Source organism: Talpa occidentalis, unplaced genomic scaffold, assembly GCF_014898055.3.
Source record: "Talpa occidentalis isolate TD23 unplaced genomic scaffold, MPIMG_talOcc4v2.1 talOcc4.4, whole genome shotgun sequence".
NCBI lineage: Eukaryota > Metazoa > Chordata > Mammalia > Eulipotyphla > Talpidae > Talpa > Talpa occidentalis.
Genome location: NW_023604295.1, coordinates 105,968,302 through 105,993,158, shown reverse-complemented (window position 1 = coordinate 105,993,158; position 24,857 = coordinate 105,968,302). Strand labels below are relative to the sequence as shown.

At 37.6% G+C, this 24,857-nt stretch overlaps 1 protein-coding gene and 1 long non-coding RNA gene across 5 annotated transcripts in view; one reads left to right on the top strand and one right to left on the bottom strand.

The window, feature by feature from the left end:
- The window catches only part of LOC119257768 (uncharacterized), a 203,181-nt gene that overhangs the window by 144,329 nt on the left and 33,995 nt on the right, over positions 1 to 24,857 (bottom strand). The gene's annotated exons all lie outside the window — the stretch shown is intronic.
- TRMT9B (tRNA methyltransferase 9B (putative)) overlaps positions 1 to 24,857 on the top strand; it is a 44,790-nt gene that overhangs the window by 13,262 nt on the left and 6,671 nt on the right. Inside the window, exons 2-4 of one of the 2 annotated variants that reach the window (XM_037525984.2) lie at positions 11,573 to 11,760; positions 16,381 to 16,528; positions 21,927 to 22,100. In XM_037525984.2, the coding sequence (XP_037381881.1) occupies positions 11,752 to 11,760; positions 16,381 to 16,528; positions 21,927 to 22,100 (331 nt within the window). In that variant the 5' untranslated portion in view covers positions 11,573 to 11,751. The remainder of the gene's footprint in view (positions 1 to 11,572; positions 11,761 to 16,380; positions 16,529 to 21,926; positions 22,101 to 24,857) is intronic. The other variant, XM_054700832.1, reaches the window with a different exon arrangement.

Below are 24,857 nucleotides of genomic sequence, written 5' to 3'. Positions count from 1 at the left end.
ATTAGACTATTCTTTCAACTGGCGTATTCCTACTTCTGTGAGGCTTTCGTAATTGTGGCACTTAGAACAGAAAGCCTCTTGCATGATGTAAACATGCAAACCCTACCTCTGCATTGCTTTACATAGATTTTAAGCAGGTGTGGGTTGCTGCAGACAGTGGAGGGAGCTACAAGATCCCAGCTATTAGGAACTCAGTATAATTGAAAAAGAAGTAGCAAGGAAGCAAGCACACAGCAAGGAAATAGATTCATGGAGCCCTGCTTAAAAAGCAGAAGGCTGGCAGTCAGCAGGCCGGTGCCCAAGGACTAGCAGGAGGCCACAGGTGCAGCACGTCCTTCCCAGCATTCCAGATCACATGTCAGAACCAAGACAGCCTGAGAGCTCTCGATATAGGTATCACCAAACTGGCTTATCCAAACCTGACCTCTCTGAGGACCGAAAAGTCTTTTCTTCTTATTTTAGGTAAGACTTCAACAGTTCTTACTGTTTGATTTATTTTAAACCCAAAGCCAAATAAAGCAGCAAATTAGAAAGTAGAAGATTTTCCTGTGACTGCCATCAGCAGCATAGGGCAGAAAAGAGATTAAGAAGTTCTCCAAACAAGAAACAACCTCCTGCTCCCGAGTATCAATGCAGAAACCCCATTAAGCCCTGGAGAGCATCACTGCTCCATATGACGTGTTATCATAATTAGTCCCTACATTCTCTCAATTTTTAAAATGTGTTATTTTGGCAATGAGAGAGCCATAAAAAGTATGTGATAGAAAGATTTGCATAAAAGTGGTTAAAATAAATACATTGCTACCAAAAAGTATCAACCTCGGCTATTTATAATATTAAATTATATGGCAGAGCTTTTATTAAGTGGTTCTAAATTTTGAGTTCAGGACCTATTTAGCATAGGACTTTGCAGACTAATTGAGGAGATGGGTGGTGCATGCTAATACCACCCACCCACCTCTCAAGAGTAGGAAGAAGACGGGATGGTGAGGGAACTCAGAGAGCATCCTGCTTCTAGTGCATGCAACCAGGGAGCTGGCCCCCTTGGAGATATTCCTGTCTGTAGAGAAGTTAGGCGCAGTGGCAGGTGTGGGGCAGAAGGATAAAAGCCTCATTTCCCTAAATCAGGGGAACAAAGAACAGAGTTTACACTACTTTTATTATTTTGTTTTCATTTTCGAGTATCCCTTTCCAGTTTTACATTATGAGATTATAATGCAAAGGCATTTTAGCATCAGGCAGTGTTCACTGTCAGTGCTAAAACCAATGATTAATATTCCAGAAATATGGGAAGTATAAGTAAGACCATTCTAGATATCATGAAAGTAAACTTTTTATTATAGTCCACCAAAAAATGGACAGAGAAGCAGAAAGTTCTGTGGGTTTCAGGTTCCAATACTTCTTAATTCTTGGGTTCTTATCTAGGCTAAGTTATTTCCTGTATTTGTTTTCTCTAGAAATGGTTATCAGAAGATAAACTTACAGGCTCCTGAAATCTTTGATCAGCAAACTAAACCCTAGTGTGTTGGGCAAGAGTACAAGTAAAAAATCATGCAAGTTTTAGGAGCATGTGCTCCATAATAAGACCATCTGGTGGCAGAACTAAGACTTGCGCTGAGGTCCTTAGGGAATCAAATTCATGTTCCTCATTCCTGCTTCACCCCACCATGTTCACACTGAACCGCACCTTACTTCTGGGGGCTCTGACAATCATCTGTCTCCCCAGAAGTTTATCTTGTGACAAAGTTGAGTTGCTTAATAAGATGAGTTTTTCCTACTAGCATTTGACCAACTCAGGCCTTTTCCATGTTTTTCACTTTTCTCCACTGATGTTCTATTACTAAAGTAGCCCTTCAATTACCACTGGTGATCTCTGGGGAAGGCAGAGCCTCCTGAATGTTCAACTTGTTAAGTAGTTATGGAAGTTGTTACTTCTGAGCAGAGTCCCAGTCACCAACCCCATTTCCGAACATTGTCTTTATACTGTGTAGTGATTGTCACTGTGAAAGTAGCCACTGGGACTAAGGTAATAACACACTCTGGATTTGTTTTGAAACACCATTACAATATAATTGTGTCATTGTCATCACACATGCAGAAGACTTTGTAATACATCTAAAAAAGGGCAACAGTAGATACTGATTTCTATTTTAAATGAGATCTTACCCAAATCACAAGACATACATACAAAGGGATGATAAATATCTGCAGAAATGTGTGGCTTTGCTGGGGTTTATCCTCATCCTTGATGAGGATGAGGTCAGGAAGGGGAACAAATAGACAGACCTTCCTGATTTCTGATTCTTTAATCTAAAGGCTTTGGGCTTGCTCTTTAAATTTGCTGTAAAAGAAGAAACACATTGATCCAGTGACAGAAAATTTAGCAGTTTCTGATTTATCTGTCATAAAGAGTTACCATAGCTCCTAAGTAATTACTGAAATCTCATGCTTTCTAATCTGAGGTCTAAGTTGTTAAGGAAAGCAATCAGGTTAAGAGGCATCTTAGAGACATTTCAAGGTAGGAGCTGATGCCCTTGTTGACTAGATGCTTAGCTGCCCAATCTGAGGGGACCAAACCTCAGGATGGTGAAGACTGGATTGAAAGTCTCTCTCAGGGGGCATCAGAAATGCATCTCCACCTCTCTCAGTAGGTATTTTTCAATTTGATAATATGAGTGAGTTATTAGATTTGCTGGGACTTGATGGATATACATACCATTTATTAGCTACACTGGCCTGGCCTGATGAGCATCATTGAGAGAAGCATCAGATCTGCAGTACTCTAGAAACCATAATCCTTACATATATGTGTCCATCCAGAGTTCTTCCTTTTGATTACACCCCTATTTCCATCCTAGGCTCTCAGTGCTACCTGTTTCTGTGCTCACATAGGCTTGTAAGTCCAACTATTTACATATAAATGCCCGCCCACACTACTTGGTCTTTTCTAGCTATATGCAAACTATATTTTAATTTTCTGAATCATATTATATGAAAACAACAACAGAAAAATCCCAGATTTACTCTGTTAACATTTGTAGACATCTGTTATTATAAATAGGCTGTTGTTTCACTGTCTTTCGATTTTGACTTTTTTTTAATGTAAGCCAGTTTTTCCTCTCTTAACACTCTTTATTTCTGCAGTAGCATTTGACCAACTTCTGTATTCTACTGGCTTCTCCATCACACATGGCAGTGCATGTTTATGGCAGTTACACTGTGGCTCGTATGTACTATTATTCCCATCACTCCCACGGTCTACTTTGAGGGCAGAGCTCTTTCTCCAAGACCTATACAACATTATTTACACCTCACACTAGGTCTTAAATTTTAGATGTCAGATGTCAATGAAAGAGAATATTTGACTTCCCTGACCGGATCTTATTAGAGGTTTGCACTATATTGCAACATGTTAGATATTTAATGCAGCTGTCAAAATTAATACTATTCTACAGATCGTCATCTTAAAAATATCCTGCCATGCTTAAAGAGTATCAGCTACAGAAAATTATTATTTTGCTTGGAACTGGAAATAGAAACTGGCACTAATGCTTTTTATTAGGCTGCTCATTGTCAGTCGCTTTACAGTTTTCCAGGCTGTCTTCGCAGAGAAATGTGTGTGGGGACAGAGGGCAGGAAGAAATTCAGGTCTGTATATTTGTTCTCATGCTTTAAAGTTATATTGTGATTTTGAGATGTTCGCATACATTTCTGTATATATAATCAGTGTCTGAAAAGAGGAAGGGCAAGTTGTACATGACCAGTATACCAAAGAAAAAATTATAGATACCTAAGGAAGCTAAGCCCTCCTGCCAGGGAGTGACAGATTGAGCCTAAGTGTTCTCTTAGTATAGTATTTTTTTTCATCACACTAAAATACTCTGAGTTCTACTTTTGATGTTTTATTTTAATATATTGGTGTTTCAATTTTTAAATTGTGTCAATGATTAACTGAATGTAAAGGAGAAACACCCCCTGAATGTTTTCTCGACTCTCAATCCTCTGCTGCTTCACTGCCTCACTGTGGTCCCCAGACATGTGGGGTTTTCTAGGTGCTGGGCATTTGTGACACCAGCTGGGGGTCTTAGAGTTTAACTCTCTTGTAACGGCATCTTCCTGGGGAAGCGTTTTACCCTGCAGCAGCCACAGAGCTCATCTTTGCTGCATCTCCTGATAGCATCCGTGCTTGATTTAATCTCATGATTTTTTGTTCATCACGGCCCCTAGCATTAAAAATCCACTGTTAATTTAAGTTTGCACAATAGGGAATCACCTAAAGATGCTCAGCCCAGTCCTTAAATGAGGCATGATGGCAAACTCAGGCATGGTTCAAAGGGTCTTATTATTAATAACAAAAAATACTCATGTTACCTTTGCTGATTTGCAGCTATTTCAGGAACTAGGAACAAAACTAAATAGTATAACAAAAGATACCTCTGTGGTGCTCATATAAGAAATCACATGGGTTTTGTGGGAGCTATGTGAGCAGAATAATGGACAAAGACCAATACATATTTATTATAAATCATCACATCACACTGAATTTCTAGCTCATGGATATTATGCCCTAATGTAAGAGGAAAAATACAAGAAATCCCATGGACAAAAATTAGTAAAAAAAAAAAAAAAAAAAAGGCAGAAAATGTCTTTTGTTAAGAATTTCTGCACAGAGAGTTTTGCAAAGTTCAGCAACTTATTTTCTTCCTGCATATATTTGATGTGGTGAACTTTTATATATCATAGGCACATTTGCATGACCAAAATGACTTTATTTTGTATTATATGTTTAAACAATTCACATCTGTTTAAAGAAGGAAGATGATCTGGTGTCTGCGCTCAGCTAGGCTGTGTGCCAAGCACTGGAGGTATGCATTAGTGATCCAAAAAATATTCTGATGAAAAATGCTTACCTACCAGTTGACAATAAATAACTATAGCAGGATGTTGTAATGGACCTCTTGTTTTTGTTTTTGTTTTTGTTTTCCCCTTACAGTAGAGCTACTGACTTTAAAAGCAATCAGTTATTCCAACAACAAAATAGGTTTATTGGGAAACAACAGGGAAAAGGGTGAACTGGACAGTGCATGTCTCATAGTGAGATCCACATGACCCCTACATGGCCTCTGGCTATACCTCCCCTCTCCAAGTTCCACTGTGGCTGGGAAACAGCATCACTCACCATGGGAGATGCAAGACACAGTGGGTCCCGAAGTTTGCTGATTCTGTGCATGTGGTGGGCACTCTCTACCTAGCCTCCTGACCTCATTAAAATGTAGTGTCTGCTGTTGGTGGGAGTGCAAACTGGTCCAACCACTATGGAGAGCTGTGTGAAGATTTCTGGACCTACTAAACATAGAACTTCCATATGATCCAGCAATTCCACTCCTAGGTATTTACCCAAAAGACACAGAAACATCAATTCCAAAGAGCACCTGCACCCCTATGTTTATAGCAGCACTGTGTACAATAGCTAAGCTTTTGAAACAACCCAAATGCCCAAAAATAGATGACTGGATCAAGAAGATGTGGTACATATACACCATGGAATATTACTCAGCATTCAAAAAAGATAAACACATGCAATTTGCAGCAACATGGATGGCGCTGGAAGGGATCATGCTCAGCAAAATAAGCCAGAAAGAAAAAGAAAAATACCGGATGGTCTCACTCATAGCAGGAATCTAGAAAACTTAAATAAGGGACCAGGAAAATGAATAACTATAAGAAAGTGAAACAAAAAACTATGAACCAGAGACACTCTATGGGAGGTGGGGGGCAGGGCAGGGAGGGATTGGGGTCAAAATAAGGGGGTTGCAATTGTATGGGGAATATAAAACTAAAATTTATTTTAAAAAATAAAATAAAATAAAATAAAAGATACAGAATGACAAACTGAAAAAAAAAAAAAAGTGCAGTGTCCATTAAAAAAAAAAATGTAGGGCCTCCCCAGTGGTGCAGCGGTTGAGCGCTGGGTTGCGAAGCTGCCCGCAGCCTCTGCAGCGACGGTTCGATCCCCGGCTGCTCCCCGGCCACTGGAGGAGGGTCCCACATGGCGCGCAGACCTCTCCTGCCGCCCGCTGCTCCCCTCAGCAGTGTACTTCGGTCCTTCTGCCTGCTCTGCTCCCAGCTCTGGCTCTGGTGAATTCTCTCACACTCCCGTGCTTCTGACTGTACCCAGTGCTTGTATAAATAAATAAATAAATAAATAAATAAATAAATCTTTAAAAAAAAAAATGTAGTGTCTGAATATTACTATTTAGTTCAAGAATATGGTAATACCAGTATTAGTATTGGTAGTGTTAGAGTCCAATCAGGAAAAGAAAAGCCACAATAGTTATGTGAACAAAGAATTTAATATAAAGAGTAGGTTAAATGGATATTAGAGAATTAAAGCTGCAGAGAGGGAACAAAGGAGGTAGGACAGCAGCAGCAACTGCAGGTAGCAACTGCCTTCTTGTGTTGGAGGAAACAAAGAGAAGAGGCTGGATTTACCAGAATTTGGGAGATTGGAATAGGGACCCAGAGCTGTGTTCTAGACCTGGCGCACTCAGAGGGCCCCTGAGGAATTGGAACTGGACCTCAGAGAAGGGGATGCTGGCCAGCTACTGCTGTTACCTCCAGAGCTCAGGGCAGGGGACATGGGGAGCTGGACACAGATCTCGTGGCCTGGATGTTGGCTTGCCTGTTGCAGGTATCTCTTAGGGGCATGCAAGAGGCTGTGTCTGGAAGTGTGCAAACATTTGGGAACCAACCACCATTAACAAGTGCTGCTGCTTGAGTAAGGGTGGTTGCCTGGTAGCTCTGGCAGGAACAGGAAGCAACCAGAAAGGCCTGGTCCCTGTTCCCTCCTCTGACCTTTCAGGCTCTGCTGGGGGCACCCTGTCTGCAGAACCACGTGGAAAGAAATGCCATTTACAGAGCTTGTGAACACTGCACGTATAGCAGTGTGGAGAAGGGAGGGATGGGCACAGTCTCAAATATGTTAGGTGGCTTTTATTCTCGTGTTCTGCAATGAGTTGCTGCCCAAGTAGGATCTGCAGAAGAAATGGCTGAAATCTGTTGTATTTAAAAGTTGTATCAAAATATACATATGATTCTGCAACCAGTTGCCAGTGTGGGGAAGGGAGGGCTTCCACACATTACCAAGCAATTCTCCAACAGCAGCGGATGTTTTATACATCCAACTCAATTCTGAAGCTGCCTACCTGCAGACAGTGTCAGATGCCACAGGATAAGGATACAGTCCTACAGGACTCCCCCCACCCCCACCCCCACTTCAGACAGGTGCCAGGTTAAGTCCAGCTTGTCATCAAGGGTTCTGGCCAGCAAGCTTTGGATGGGAGGTCGCTCTTCCTTGGATTTGATTAATTTTATTAGAGCAGCTCAAAGAACTCAGAGAAACATTTTACTCACTAGATCACCTGATTATCATGAAAGGATGTAAATCAGGAACAGTCAGATGGAGGAGACTCTCTGGATAAGGTATGAGAAAGGGCACAGGGCTTCCATACCCAAGCAAATCCATTTGTTCACCAAATTGGAAGCTCTTGGAACACCACCCTTTGGGGTTTTTATAGAGGCTTCATTACATAGACATGATTGATTGAATCACTGACTATTGACCACTGATTCCATCTCCAATCCCTCTCACCTCCCCAGATGTCAGAAGGCTTTAAAGAGATTTTTTTGATATCTCTGGATGTCCCTTCCCTGTGTATCTGTCTCTCTTTCTCTCTGTCTCCACTTCCCCTCCTACTTCAGTCATTGCTATCACACTACACCCACCACCCAAGCACCCACAGTCCTCCACTACAGCCCATTCCAGTCTGTTCTCACTCCTGCCTCCCAATCCTGGTATCCTCAGTTCTACAGTCAGATTTCTAGGGTTTGTCATTAGTTTGCTTATTTCCTTTTTTAATATCAGAATAATCTTCTTCCAAACTGCTGTCCAAGGACATCATTACCTTTATCTTAGACTGAGGCTCATTTTGTCAAATTAATACCAACAGCAAATATCTGGGGAAGCTAAGTAATATTTTCATTTTTCTTAAAGCTAATATTTGATTTCCTTATTCTTTTCTGGAATCCTCTGATCTACAAAATCATCAGGGTTACAATGAATATGGCCTCCCAGTCGCCTGTGCAAGAATAACCTTTGTTAACAAAGTTCATCATCAATATCATGCAGTGTGAGTTCTGTTTCCTGCTTTTTGTATTCACCTCCTGTAACCACCGACACCCCTCACACACATACACACACCCAGATCTTATATCACCTTCATTTCCTTTATTTGGATTTTGAAGATAATGTCTTACTCCTTAAATGAAGTCAGTTTAGACATGTAGTCTTTGAAAATTTTCAAGAGAATAAATTAATCTTTGTAGTTAGTTGATCTATCTACTCTTCCAGCCAATGATAGCACCAGCTGCCCCTCCTGCTCTCGCCCTAGCTAACAACAGTGGGGTTAACAGTGTAAATTCTGGAATCTAATATTCTGGTTTCAAATCCTGGTTTTGCCATATACTAGCTATGCAATCTTAGAAAATCATTTTGGTTCTCAGTTTTCTCATCTGTAAAAAGCAGGAACTGGTTGTGCCTATTTCATAGACTTACTGGGAAAATTCAATGAGTTAATATAAATTAAATGGTTATAATGACATGGATGATAGTAAATAATATGTTTGTACATGAACATGTGCGTGTGTGTTGTGCTGTCGTTACTAATTTACTAAGTTCATCAGAGAGATTGTAGCTGGTCTCATGTCTTCTTTTTTGCTTATGCCTGGAACACCTGGCTTCCCCCCACTGTCTTCTGAGCTCCAGCTTAGATGTTAACCTCTCCAGCGAGCCTTCACTGCCCCTCTCTTGCTGAGGCTGTGTGAGTTGCCTCTCCTACATGCTCCTATAACATCTTCCCACATCTGGATCACAACATCCATCCCACCTGATATGGGTTCTTGGCATTTGTGGTTTTGAATACTTGTGATAACCTAAAGGTACATGGCATTTAGTGATTTGTAATGGGATTAAAGACAGGCAGATAGATATTGATAGATATTAATCAATAGATAAATATGTCATATTATCCATTTATTAGTATTAAATAAGGCAAGGCATAAGTTTGAGGAATAAGAAGTCCTTATGAGGGATCTTTCCCCAAAGTAAAGCTTCTATTATATTCTAATGTTCTATCTTTTATATTAAATTCTGCATCCCTGAATGGGGGTAACAATTTATCTTTATCCCTAGTGCCTTACACACACTGGAAATTTAAATAATATTCATTAACTGAATGGAGGTGTATTTTTACTTTAATCTAAAATTTTTTTTTTCCAAAAAACTGGCTTTCCCCCAGAGCCATAGTTTGAGGTGCTGACCTTCTTCACATAAAGCTAAGCTCAAAATTTCAGAAGATTTGAGTTATAAACCTTTGCCCTAAAAGATGACTTCCTACTTATTCGAGAAGAAAAGGGAAAAAAAATGCATTTTTTTAATACTAACTACACCCAAGATATATGGTTAATGAAATAAAAAGGACTCATCTGAAAAATTTTAGATACTAGCCTATTTTGTCTTTTCCCAGAAACTTCTTGAAGAAGATTATATAATTCAGACTGAGACAAACTGGATCATAATTTAGTAAACTTATGGCAAGTCAATTATGTATAAAGGTGTTTTAGGGCTTATTATTTAGAGATAGAGAAAAGCCTCCTGCCCTGCACTTACCACATAATCACAAATGCCTTCTGCACTATCGAAATTTTTTTTCATTTGCTACACTATCTGGCTAACATGTCTGAAAGAGATAATTCATTTGGACATGAATGCCTGAAAAGAAGGTACACAGACAATGGGACTTATAGATCAGGGCAAGGAAGTGTAAATCCAAAAGGAAAGCTTTTAGTTTGGGGAATTAGCACTTGGGTGCTCAGTAAACAAACATTATCTCTTTCATGATTAATGCAGGTTCTAAACTATGAAAGAAAAGATGAGATTCTTTGACTAGTAATTGTTTCAAGATGCTTCTTAAGTGTTCATCCTACAAAGTCAACTTTTGTGGTTTTCAGTGCTGCAGATCATACGCCTGCACGTGATTGAGAGATGACTGGGGTTACAAACTTGTAAGCAAATTCCAAGAGAGAAGACCAGAGAGAAGCTTTCTAAAGCAACCCAGATTAGTGATTCTTAAATAGGAACCAAAATTGGGGTGAGATAGGGTATGGGGGGAGTTGGGGTAAGCCCACCACACTATCCTGAGAATCACTGTATATGATATGAGGTGCAATCTGTGGCACTAGGTATACAAAGGTCCTAAAGACTAGGGAAATGGGCCTCCCTGGTGGTGCAGCAGTTGAGCGCTGGGTTGCGAAGCTGCCCGCAGCCTCTGCAGTGCCGGTTTGATCCCCGGCTGCTCCCTGGCAGGAGGAGGGTCCCACATGGCGCGAAGACCTCCCCTGCCGCCTGCTGTTCCCCTCAGCAGTGTCCTTCGGTCCCTCTGCCTGCTCTGCTCCCCTCTCTGGCTCTGGTGAATTCTCTCACCCTCCCGCGCTTCTGACTGTACCCAGTGCTTGTATAAATAAATAAATAAATCTTAAAAAAAAAAAAAAAAAAAAGACTAGGGAAATGGTTGAGAACTCTGATCCATGTTCAGATGCATCTGGGATGAGGCCCCAAGTATTACAGGGCCTTCTTCACTTTTCATTCTATACGCATGACCTCTATATCACAAAGTGCTTTTTGGCATAAAAGATCCCTTTTTTGTAACTAAATGCCCTTTGATGGATTTCATGACAGACCCACTGTATTTTAAAAAAGAAACAAAGTTATAAAAAAGAATAAGGGGCCTCCCCGGTGGCGCAGCGGTTGAGCGCTGGGTTGCGAAGCTGCCCGCAGCCTCTGCAGCGCTGGTTCGATCCCCGGCTGCTCCCCGGCCACCGGGTAAGGGTCCCACATGGCACGCAGACCTCTCCTGCCGCCCGCTGCTCCCCTCAGCAGTGTACTTCTGTCCTTCTGCCTGCTCTGCTTCCTGCTCTGGCTCTGGTGAATCCTCTCACACTCCTGTGCTTCTGACTGTACCCAGCGCTTGTATAAATAAATAAATAAATCTTAAAAAAAAAAAAAAAGAAAAAAAGAATATGTTTAAAAAAAAAAAAGAAGAAGAACTAGGAACACTTATCAAAGTAACATGAAAGTAGCTGAGATGAGCAATTATTGAGCAGATAAATAGTACTGGAATGATTTAATAAAATTTAGTAACATTATATTAGTTAATATACATTTAATTAAGCCACCAGAATCAAAGTTGACTCTCAATACTTATGATTTTTCCAGGAACAAGATGAAATCATTCAATTCAGTTCTGGGAGAAAATACTGTTACGTCTTACAGAAAGCTTAGGTACTGACTTATAAACTGCTCTTATAATTCTGATAAGCTCTACAGGTTAACAGTTCTTTTTCATCTCTATTTTCTGGGAATGTATGCATAGGTTAAAAGACCAACTTGAGCTGTAGCTGATTTAGTATTTTTATTATGCAAAATGACATTTAACGTTTATGTTTTTCCTAATAGGGTCTGTATTCCCTTCATGTGAAGTGAGTCATCATGTGAAGGACCTCACTATTTGATTTCACTACTACTGCTTTATATGTGCATTCTGCATTGAGAAAGTCACAAGAAGCAACTGTCACTCTTTGAGGGTGGAAACTGCCTCAATTCACAAAGAAAAGTGATTTTCCTGTCATCACAAGATGACTCAGGTTAGTAGCTTTTGGCTATTACTACAATTCAAATAATATGAGCTTTTGGGGAAGCTGTGCATACTCAGTAAACCTAACTAGTTCCAATTCTATCATTTTAACTTTGTTACAATGGATGGAAGGTAAGTTGGAGTTTATTTTGTTCGAAGTACAAAAAGGAATGTGAATAATAGTTGTCATGCAGAGTAAGTTAAAAGAACAAGAATAGATTTAGTATTTTTTTAGAGAACAAAATGCATTTATAAGACAAACATATTGTAAGATGATAGTTATACAAAAATTTGTAGTATAATTTGTATGTGAAAATAACATGTAGATTCTAAGTATCACACTTTAAAAAGTTTTTTTAAATATGTATTTTATAGTGAAGTTTTTTATAATATAAAGTCTTTGAACTGTCCTGACCAATTTGTATTTTTACTTTCAAATTACAGTTTGACTTTGTCTTTGAAATTTAAAGCAATTTTATGCTATCTCTCTTTTTAAAATACTTTATCGCCTGTGGCATTTAAACTTAGAGAAAAATATCCGATATTTACATTTGTTTTTACTTACAAAACATGTCTTCATGGTTTCCTATAGGTTTAGACAATGTCAAAACTTACCAATTGGTACACTTTACATTTGTGCAGTTTGTTGTATGTCAACTATACCTAAATAAAGCTATTAAAAATAAAACAAAAAATTAGGTTTTTTCTATACAACATAACAATATTTCCTCCCAGAACTAAATTGAATGATTTCACCTTGTTCCTGAAAAAATTATAAACATTTTAGGAGTCAACTTTGATTATGGTGGCTTAAATAAATATATACTATTTAAGACAATGTTATTAAATTTTATTAAGCCATTCCAGTACAATTTATCTACTCAATATTAGCTACTTTCATGTCATTTTGATAAATGTTCCTAGTTATTTTTCATTGTTCACATTTATTACTCATTATTCGTTAAAGATATTTAGACCTATTATATAAGTCTAGAGCTAGATCCAAAGGACTAAACAATGTTGTACATGAAAACTCTCTTCTATAGAACTTTAGAATCTAGTAGAGATATTAAGTCACTATAATAATTTGTAAAATACAAAATATTTCATGTTCTATGAAATATAGGAATTAGGGAGTTTATATTTGGGAAGATTGGAGGAGGTCATAGACAAAAATTACTACTTGGTTCCCAATATTAAATTAGGCTTTAAAAAGTGGGATACAGCAGTGGTTCAGTTTTCTCTGATTTTTTAATGTCAGGAAAGAAAAATGTTACTATTTATTAAGAAGAAAATAGGACAAACTTACACAGAAACAAGTTATCTTCTAATAGGACTGGTAGTTTTTACTTTTTCATAATCTAGATAGTCAACCTTTCTTATAATGAGTTGTTGAATACATATATATGTATTCATATACATATATACATATTATATATACACACACACATATAGTTGACCCTTGAACAATGCAGAGATTAAGAAAATTAACCGCCCACACAGTTGAAAATGCCAAATATCACTGCCTCTGATCCAATGATTGTGTCTTATGGCTATGGGATACCATGACTGGCCCAACCTGGTAAGACATCCATCCATTGGAGGGCAAGATACAAGTTATCAGAAAAAGGGTGGTGATGGACAAGTAAAAACAATCACCTAGAGTGATCTTTTAAAATTGTAGATCAATTAGGACTCTATCTGCAGGATTTCTCAAAACCTGTACATGTGTATATCCCTCACAGGAGGCATACAAAATGCACCTTGAACTACTGACCTTTTTCATCTGGAGTATTTTATGAGAGTGGTATTGACAGCATACAGAAAAGGAAGCCTGGGTAAACTAAATTGTATTATCCTTTCTTCACTGGGAACCCTGCATTCTCATTTTAATACTAATCTTACTAGCTTAATCACATGACCAAACTCACAAGATACTTGTTTGTATCTATAAATCATATGGAAATGTTGCTGAAATATAAATCCACAGAATTTCAAAAATGTCATATTGAATAGTCCCAGTTCTACAACTCAGTTTTCATGGTCACTTAACATTTGTAGGTACAGTGTAGCAAATTGTATTTGTCCTAGGATTCTTTGACTTGTATTTCCTGATTAATTCCTTGAGGAGAAAAATATAAATAAATTTAACTCTACTGAGATTTTGATTAAAAAGCAAAGCACTCACTGTCTGGGTTTTCTTGTGTGTAGGCAGTTATAGCCAGCCATATGTTTACTTTGTAAATTCTAGTTGAGGGTGCAATATAAGCTGTTTCAATTTGGGTGGAAGTTTTGTCAGACCTCACAAATGAGATTTGTACTCTGTTAGGAGTTTGCCAGATTTTGTGCAGGGGCTGTGGGCAGTTCCATTGTAATTCAGAAAACCTACTGCTAGTTTGCTTTCTTAAGAGTAAATCCTATAAAGCTCTTCCTTGCAAGAAGGAATGAAGGAATTAGAATTATCACCATTTGGTAACAGTTGTAGTAATAATTGCTTTGGGCAAGAGCCCAAAAGAGCTGCTAGAATTGGATGAGAGTGTGATAAACAAGGTATCTATGTGATCTGAAAGTATCTCTACAAGATATTTCTTAAATACTAAGCGGGGGAGGGAAGATATTTTATAGTGGAGTAACTAATCAGACATCTCACCCCGCTGCTTCTTATTTCTCAGGGTGGGAGAAGAGGTGGTGAGGACAGGTCTCAGAGGTTGTCAAGGGACAATCCCTTCTTTTACCAACCTCGCATCTACAAGCTTTTCAGCACAGTTTCCCTTTCCTTACCACAAAATTCATTGCTCCTTCTACCAATACCAAAGCCCATGCTACCCTCTGTATTCAGAGTTAGATCCCATTCTGGTTCTGATTATTTCTGTTTGTTCATCTATTGAAAGTCTGCAGTACTAGGGAGTCAGCATTAAGTACTAGGGAGTCAGCATTAAGTCACACAAACCCTTGTTCTCTAGGACCTTCCAGCTGGTGCTAGAGAATGATATCTGAGAGACTATTACAGCCTTTTGTAATCTGCAGAGATATGCATGGGATGCAATATGAGTCGAAGGGCAGGGCTGAACTAGCTGATATGTACAAATAGAGCCAAATAGTTTCTTAAATGTGATTGAAAATACTTTTATATTGATTGATGAAAAGTCACTATCTGGGCACCCAACTACTTCCCTGGGATATTCCTCACTTATGTGCCATAAGTGAATAATTGAAAGACCAAGCCTGAAACATACAATCAGCTCTTAATATATTTTCTGCCCCTTTCTGATTGTCCTTGTCCAGTGGGAAGGTCAAAGAAAGCTTCAGAGCTTTCTGGCAGGCTTGAAGCTATGCCAAGAATGAGTAGAGGTTAGCCAGGCCTAGGGCTGACAGATTGTGTTGCCTCTGGGGAAAAAAAAAAAAACAAAAAAACCACCACTACATAGAATGTTGCGTACTGCAGGCTCATCTGATGCTGGGGAAGGATGGTGAGAAACAGCAGCAAGAGGTAGTTGAGACCAGGTCAGAAAGAGCCTTTTATGCTCTCCCAAGACACCTGAACCTGATCAGACAAGCTATAAAATGCCTTTAAATAAATCTAAGTAATAGGAAGCATTGCAGTTATTCAGAAGATACATATGGCATAATTGAAAGAAAGGGACTGTAGGACCAAAAGAAAAATCTATTTATAGACTGCTGAAACAATTCAGTCAAGAAATGAACACTTTTCTAAAATAGAATCGTAACAGTATGTAGAAATTGTTGGGATCCAAAAACAGGAGGAGGGGGAGGGGCAAGAACAAAGTGGGAAGGGAGCACTATGGACTATAGTGGAGGACTGTGGGTGCTTGGTAGTGGGTGCTTTATGGTAATAACACCTGAAGGAGAGACACTATACTCCCCAAATACCAACAACTATGTAAACCATTATTACCTCAATTAAAAAAAAAAAAGGTAGAATCAATAGCGTGTAGTTAGTGCGTTAAAATGATGCGCTACCCATTAGAGATTTTCAATCTATTCAGCATCAGATAGATTTTATCCAAAGTGAACCTGCAGTAAGATTTTTGTATATACTGGGCCTCCCAGGTGATGCAAGGGGTTAAGACACAACCAATGAAGCTCTCCGCAGCCACTGCAGCACAAGGTCGCTCCCCAGCCAGGGAGCTAACCACATGGCTCAGCAGACCTCTCCTGACTCGCCCACTGACCCCTCAGCAGTATATTTCAGTCATTCTGCCTGTTCTGCTCCCCATTCGGTCTCTGGTGAATCCTCTCACCCCCCCCCCACACCTCTGGCCTGTACCCCAGTTCTTGGATGCATAAATAAATAAATCTTGAAAAAAAAAAAAAAGATTTTTGTATATACTTCCAAAATGAATTGATCTTGCACAGGAATCTACAAAGATCATTCTTTCCCCAAACCATCATTTTCTAAAGATTTGCAAGTAAAAATAATGCATCTGCTTGTCTTTTGACAACAATGGTGAAATTACAGTGATGATTTTGTTCTTTGCAGCTAGTAACAGAATATAAAAACAGCACAACCTTTGAAGTTGCTGGTTTCCCATTTTAGTAAGTCTGCTCTTTCAGCGCCTCTGGTGCACAATCTGACCTTGGCCCTCTGGTGGTTTTCTGTTTTTCCCAGGATGAAGCCGCCCAGCTGGAGAAGAAGCATGTGCATGAAGTATATGAGAGCACTGCTCCTTTCATTAGTGATCTACAGAGCAAAGCCTGGCGTCGGGTCCGCCAGTTCCTCCAGGAGCAGAAGCCAGGCAGCCTCATCGCTGACATAGGTAACCCACACTTTTGCCACACAGCCTGAAATATATCCCCTTGTGTCTTTCCTTTTCAGGCTCATTTTTGCTTTAAGCAGAAGTCTGAAACTGTGTCTTTGGCATGCTAAAACCCAGATTAATCACTTTGTGGCAGAAATTCTTGCCGGTAAGCCACCAAGTAGAAAACTTCCTGTACTTCCTATACATTCTATATTGGACTGCAGCAGTCTTTTCAGAAGCTCTGTGCACATCTGCAACAAAATAAACCTGACACTGATTGAAAAAATCAGGATTAAAATGACTGCTTGTGAAATTGACCATTTTTCATTGAGAGACAGTCATATTTGTAAATACAGTGTTTTGGTGGCTCATCTTAAGTGATTTTCATGCCTTTGGAGGAAAAGCCAGAACTGTGAAATCATAGAGAAGGTTCTACAGCCTCTTAATAATTTAATGCACCCCTTCCCTTAATTATTCTGTCAGGGTCTTCTTATTATAGCATATATTTAATCATTTTATATTATCATAATCACTGTTTTGCCTGGGAGACTGATTCTGTTCTCTTCTGAATTGAGACATAGTAAACCATAGCCCAATAGATCTCACGCTAAGGTTTAAGATGTGGTTGGAGTCCCACCTTGGTTATGCCTACCTAAAACTGTGTTCTAGCAACTATATGAAGACAGCACCTGTAAGAATCCTACATTTGTCTAATTTATACTCATCTTTAAATACTGGTAAGAGAAAGTTACCTGTCCAGGTTTGGGGGTTGTTAAAGAAGAAATGAACAGTGTGGAATTTATGGAAGGTGTACATGTCATGCAGAAATGGATAGTTTTTGAAAAATAACTCTGTCTTGTCAATTTTTAAGTGACAAATCTGGTTTCAGAAGATGCAATGACTTTGGAATTCTTGCTATCCAAAATCTAAGCAAAGTATGTACCAGGATCTTAAAATCAATTGCAGGAAAAGGAATTATTCAGTCAATGGCTTTGGGGCAACTATATACACACACAATCTATACACACATGCAGGTATGCACATACCTGTTTTCTCATACCTTATACCACAAATTTTAAATGAAATAAAGATGTGGTACATATACACAATGGAATATTACTCAGCATTCAAAAAAGATAAACACATGCAATTTGCAGCAACATGGATGGCGCTGGAAGGGATCATGCTCAGCAAAATAAGCCAGAAAGAAAAAGAAAACTACCAGATGGTCTCACTCATAGCAGGAATCTAGAAAACCTAAATAAAGGATCAGGAAAAAAAATAACTATAAGAAAAAAAAATCAAAATCAACAAACAACTATGAACCAGAGACACACTATGAGGGCAGGGAGGGGAGAGGCATGGAAAGGAGGGATTGGGTAAAATAAGGGGGTTGCAATTGTATAGGGAATACAAAAATAAAATTAAAAAAAGATTTAAATATAGCAAAATAATTATTAAAGGACTAGATAACAACTAAACTACTAAAAAATATTCTTGAGGCAAAAGGCCTCTTTATATATGCTGCCAAAGAAAGAAATCATAAAAAGAATATACAGATGATTGTCATTTTTCACCGCACTTATGTTCTGTAAAGTTGTCATGAACACTGAACTAGTGAATACTAAATCAGTGCTCGTACGGAAAATGTAGAATTAGGTTCCTATGAGCTTCTGGTTGCAACATCTTTTACCAACTGTTCAATACCTCACCTTGTTTCATGTATGTTTCTGTTTAAAGACACCTTACTTGCTGTATATTGTTGATTCACTAACATTGAAATCACGGTCAACACAACTCATGTCTGAACAAAGTTTATTTGATGCATCTTTTGTCCAGGAAGCACATCACAGCCATAAGCATATTTGCGCATATGAATGTTTTTATGGGTGGATTTTCCCTTTTTGATCCCAGAAATAGTAGTGAATTATACATTCATATACTTAGATTTTGTTTCTTTTAATACATCCTGGAGATCACTTCTTGTTTGTGCTTATAAAATTGGCTAATAAAACCTGCATAGTATTTTATGCTAATAGCTCCATATTAACAGGTATTTATGTTTGTTTGCTATATTTTGCAACTATTAATATTGGTATAAATAAGATTCATTAAGCACCTCTATGAAAATAGTTAACTGTAGTAAATATTCCTTTACCTATTTATATGTTTTGAATTGTACTATTTCCAGTTTTTATTCTCCAATAGGTGAAATAAGTAGTATCTTCAGTATCTTCACCGCACAATGGAAGATGTTTTAAAACAAATTGAAATTTTGTGTAAAATTTATTTTATTAAAACAAAATTGAAACACAAAAAGAAATAAGTGAAAAGAAAGAAACCCAAAGGGATTAGAAGAAAAGAAAATAGGATAATATGAGGATCTCCAAAAGGAGTTTTATCCTTCTAGGTTTTTCACTTGGCTAAAGTCATCCAACTATTTGTTGTGTTGGTTAACTAACTGGTCATTAGGTTAGGAATTTATAATTAATTACTAATAAATCTATACATAAGTAAAAATCATCTAGAGGTAATTGAGTTCCTGTTGTTGCCGCAGAAATTCTCTAGGTTGTTTCACTATTTTAGAGGCACAACTTTTCTTTGACTTGACTGTGGTTTCATTAACTGTATCACCCAATTCCTCACCCAAGTTGACTTGCTGAAATGTGTGAGAATGGCTCTTGATTGAACTTCAGTCTTGGGAGCAGGGATCAGGAATTAGTGAATCAGAACTGCAGCCTAAATGAAAAGGCTTCAGTGATGCAGAGGATCTCAGGTAGTACTGGGGTCTGTGTAACTGTGGCAATGCCTCCACCTGAAATGGACTAGTCAACTTCAGATCATTAGATGTGTATAGTGGGCATTCTATGACTTGAAATTTTTACTTGGGTTAATTTAGAAAGCAGGAGAAAAGGCAGAGCTAATTTCTTTTTGAACAAGGCTATCTTTTTGCCTGCTATCAGAAACAATTGTCCTAATAGTTTAAAACATTTTATTTTTTAATTTATAACAAAATTAAGATTACCTTTGCTACTTAACTCTCAGTGCATTTAATCCCCATCTCTGTGGTCAGATATAATTTACTAAGTCACAGTTTAATTATCAGCCTTTTATTGAGGCCATAAATTCAGCACTCCGACTATGTGGCAGAAACCATTGCAGAATGAAAACATAGTAGTCCAGAAAGAAAAAGAAAAATACCAGATGGTCTCACTCATAGCAGGAATTTAGAAAACGTAATTAAGGAACCAGGAAAAAGACTAATTATAATAAAATCAAAATCAAAATCAACAAGCAACTATTAACCAGAGACACACTACGGCGGGTGGGGAAGGAGGGAATAGGATCAAAACAAGGGGGAAATGCATACATTGTGCAAAATGAAAAATAATGTAAAAATATATGAAATTTAAAAAAAATAATAATTAAAAAAATATTATCTTGCTTCTGGCCTCAAGAAAGTTATATGAAATGGAAAATAAATAGGGTATATATTTCTTTTCCCATAGGGAAAGATAATTTTCTTCAGATAAGGTCTTAGTGAAGACCTCAAATTTTAAAAATTTAGTTGTTTCTGCAAAGTTCAGAGGGAGCACTCAGATTTAGTTATTTTCAGCAAATTCTTGCCTACCTTGGCCAAAATATTTTCTAGAGTTAAAATAATTCAATGTGATTAAATGTTTCCCTCTTTAGTCATAGTGTGATGCAGAATACAAAACAGAGGGGAATGTAAACATGCAGACACTGTTCTAGCTTCACTATTATGAAAGGTTATCATTGTGAGATTTTGTAGGGAGGCATGATAGTTACAATCATGGAGACTGCTACAGTACCTAAGTGTTCTGATTTATTTCTTGCACATTGAAGATAATGGGGTGACTATGCCTGGCAATAGTTTTGATCTCATTAGGATAAAATCTTCCCTTTCTAACATTTCTGTATTTGCACTTAGAGAAATGAATAATTGCATCTTATTTAGGAGTTCCACTACTATCCTTAAAAATAAATGCCATTGGGAACGAATACAGGATAAATCAAGTGTGCCAACAACACTAGGAACATTTCAGGAGATGTTGAGATTTGAAAAGTCTTCAGTTTCTTCATTACTACCAGGTGCTCTCTAGATAGTACTTCTAACTCTAATGGCCTATGCACCTGTTTTTATTAGTATCTAGGAGTAGTTTCCCTTCCATTTCTCTAAACCTATCCCCTGAACCAATTTCAAAAAGGCAAATGAGCTAACAAGATGTTTTTCTTAAAATATATATCATCTTTAAAATGTTGAGGATTTCAATTTTACAGTATTTTTTAAAATTATATTTTCTCATGATTGCCCACCAATATTGGATACTTTTTCTCATAAGCATGCTTAGGAATCAGTGACTATGGGATTGAAACTATTTATAATACCCCCGTCATTTACACTGAAAAAAACAATGTTTCATACACTGTCCATTGTTTCAGCTAGCATCAAGAAACATTAGCATCTTTTGAAGAGGAAATAGTAAAGAGTATGGTGATTTAATGACGTATTTCAGACAGTGCAAACTAATAATTTTTGGATAAACTAGATTTTGGGGGGGGGAATATCAAGCAGAATAGAATACCAGAAGATACAAATATAAGCTCTAATGATATCTTAGTATTTGTGGAAAAGGAATTAAATAACACTTGGTTTATAGACAGCTTTGTTTCATGATGGTTATTCAAGTTACTACCTTCTTCGCTGTAATAGCAGTAAGCTCTGAATGACTTACATCTTTGGCCTGTAAAATATTGAATTATTTGGGTTGCTGCTATCAGAAAATGGCTGTCAATTTTTTTTTAAAGTAGTTCTTATACTGCATCAGTACAGACTATAAAACCTAGCAGTGACAGTAGACTACGTTTTAAAATGTTGAAATCCTTTTTGTATTTAAAATCAAATTTTAAAAAAATTTTAAAAAGCATGTTTTATTACATAAGTTATTTTACTTATGGTCATTGAAAGGTTGCTGACAATAGTCTACTTTGTATAGCCAGGAAGTGCTAAGAATGTTTGGAGAAGCTAACTGGAGAATAACACTATAAGATATAGATATGCATAATGAAATGCATATGTGAAGGCAGCTTTTGTAAAGAGACTATACGCCATCCGTAGGATGCTAAGGAACTATCAATCCCTGCTGGCTAGTGCCATTTGTGGGTTGTGCTAGCCTGCCAACCTCATTAAATATTATTTTTTCCATTCCTTCTTTCCTCTTTTATTCTGTATGAAAATATGTAAGCGCACTCTGATTTTGTGAATACCTTCATACCACATTGTATTCTGTTATGCTAGTTAATATAAAATTACACTATCTCTTGCTATAGGACAAACTAACAATTTTCCACTTTCCACTAAGGTTAGCAAATAACACAGGTTTTTCTCTTGTAGGTTGTGGGACTGGAAAGTATCTTAAGGTGAACAGCCAGGTACATACCCTGGGCTGTGACTACTGTGGGCCATTGGTAGAGATTGCCCGGAGTAGAGGATGTGAAGTCATGGTATGTGACAACCTTAATCTCCCTTTTAGGGATCAGGGCTTCGATGCCATCATCTCTATTGGAGGTAAGGCAGCCCAGCTACATGCTTGCTATTTGCCATGAGAATAAAGTGACATAGTTGAGGCCACTCTCATAGCTCACCATCCATTCTTTGTACAAAGTTCTGTGTAATTCATTTTATCTCATTTTTATAGTATTTCAACTGGTTGAATTATTGACTGATCTTAAATATATATTTGATTGTTTTATCAGTTAAACATTCAAACTTATTTTTGGTGACTCATTCCAATTTCTTTTATTTGTAAGAAAGTATTAGACATATTTTACTCATTGAAAATACTATTTTATGATATTAAAGTGAAATCAGACTTTGCCAAAGGGATATAGAGCTGTAGAAGTCATAATTACATTCTTAGGCCACAAGTGGGCCCTTTTTAATAGAATATTGTAGGACTAATGCATCCAGTGTCATCTGGAAGGACATGTCATGCCACCTGCCACTCACTGGTTCTCAGGTCACTGGGGAAGAAGTCACCTGGTCCAGATTGCCTGTGCTCATACTACCTCTCTGTAATTGTTCATAAATCTAGGGACTGTGTTTCTTATATCCAACAAATGTGCCCATAAGACACACATGCCAAAAATGAAAAGAAACAACAAAAATTCATGCATGAAATATACACAAGTCAGACTCCTGTTACTCAAAATATATATTCCTGAAATGGTATAACAGTCATATTTAAATATGCTGGAAAACTTGCTATTTAAGTGAGTGATATGGCAAGTTCTGTTGCAAAGCAAAAGAATCTTTCATATAGCAAATTATTTACTCCAATACACTTTTAATTTTTTCTTTATTTGAATATAACGAGGTTTATCAAAGCAAGATGATCATATATAAATGTGAATGACTTATGAAAATGCATCTCTCTTTTGAAATAAATAAGAAGTTGATTAATTCAAAAATAAATGGGGACTGTATTTTTGCATAGTGAGGGGATGCAAGTCTGGATGCCATACCTTAGAACTGGCCAGGACCTGCCAGAGATGGTTGTCACGGAAACTTGGTCTGTGACAGCCCTACCTCTTTGCAGTTCAAACTGTTAAGTCTATTTTGGCAGTCAGCATTAAGAGAAGGACTTCTTGTTGAACCAACACTTTGAATATAGTGGAAAGAATGTTTTTGGTGTGGTCATTCCACTTAAGAATTAGAAATTGGAGACAAGTCAGCCAACTATAATCTTTGCTCCTTTTTAGTTTATATTAGTTAAGGTCTGGAAGGCTACATACAATCATGTGTCATTGAGCCATAAGAATATTGTCACATGGAGACACTGACCAGCATTCCTACTACTGGAGATGCCCCCTGTACATATGGTTAGGTCCCTCTCTGCTTTCAGTTTATCACATACCTGCTTTCAGAAGAAATGGAACATACCTAATTGCCATTTTCTAATTAAAAATGCTTTCTTATTAGAAACACAATAATGTTTTTATGAACTATAATTGCAAATTAATATAATGTGGTCATTTTCAATTAGGTTTCATATTTAGGACTCTAAGAAACTTCAATAGGTGGTCTCTGTTGATAATTTTTACTTTCTTATCTAGAATATATATCTGTTTTCCTGTCTAGGATTGTGTACCTTGTCAATTCTTGCTTATCTAAACATGAATAAATATATTTTTTGCATTTTTCAAGTCTCTTAATAATAATGTGAGAGTTAAGCATCATATCTAGACAGAAATTCAATTTCTACTTGCTTTTAGAAAAGATTGCAAAAATTCCATGGAAGTCAGAAATAGGTTGAAATAGTATCAATTAACTATTTTATGCCTGTGATTTTCAACTTGGGGCTACATTGCTCCCATCCTTACAGGACATTTGTCAATATTTGGAGACATTTTTGTTAAAGTGTGCATGTGCATGGGCGTGTGTGTATGTGCACAAGCACACTACTGCTGTGTAGTGGCCAGACCTTGAAAAACAAAGAATCATCTAGCCCAAAAAGATACCAGAGTTCAGGCTGAAATACCCTACTTTAAAATGCAGTTGTGGTCTCCATTATACCACCACCAATATCTGGCGTCCTGTGTCCTCAAGGGAATATGTCCCACAAGGAGAGAGCAACTTTCCAGACTCAAACCTCAAAGACATAGAAGATCTTTTCCTTCTATCAGATACAGATTTCAAAATTGCTATGGTAAAGAATTTCACAGAAATGGAAGAAAACCCAGAAGAACTGATCAAAGATATACAAGAAAATACACACACACACACACACAAAACCAAACCAAATGAATGTCCTGAGAAATAAAATTAATGAACAGAAGATGGCAATTGAAACTTTAAAAAAGTAAGCAAGCAATGGAGAGGCATGGTGTAAAAAGATCAATAGAGGACATTTGAAAATTCTAGAGAAAACAAATAACCCAATTAAAAAGATGTGCAGAAGAGAGAAGCAGACACTTCTCCAAAGAAAACATACAAAAGTCCAAAAGGCATATGGAAAAAAAAGCTTATTGTCACTTATCAGAGAAATGCAAATCAAAAACACAATGAGATATTATCTCACACCTGCAAGAATAGCCCTTGTCAAAAAGATTGGAAATGGCAAGTGTTGTGGGGGAAAAGGACCCCTCATACATTGATGGGAAGGTAGACTGGTCCTGACCCAATGGAAAACAGTGTGGAGATTTCTCAAAATATTTAAAAATAAATCTACCATATGATCCAGCAATCCTAGGCATCTACCAGAAGAATGCCAAAATACTTATTTGAAGGGATAGATGCACTCCTTATATTCACTGTAGTACTATT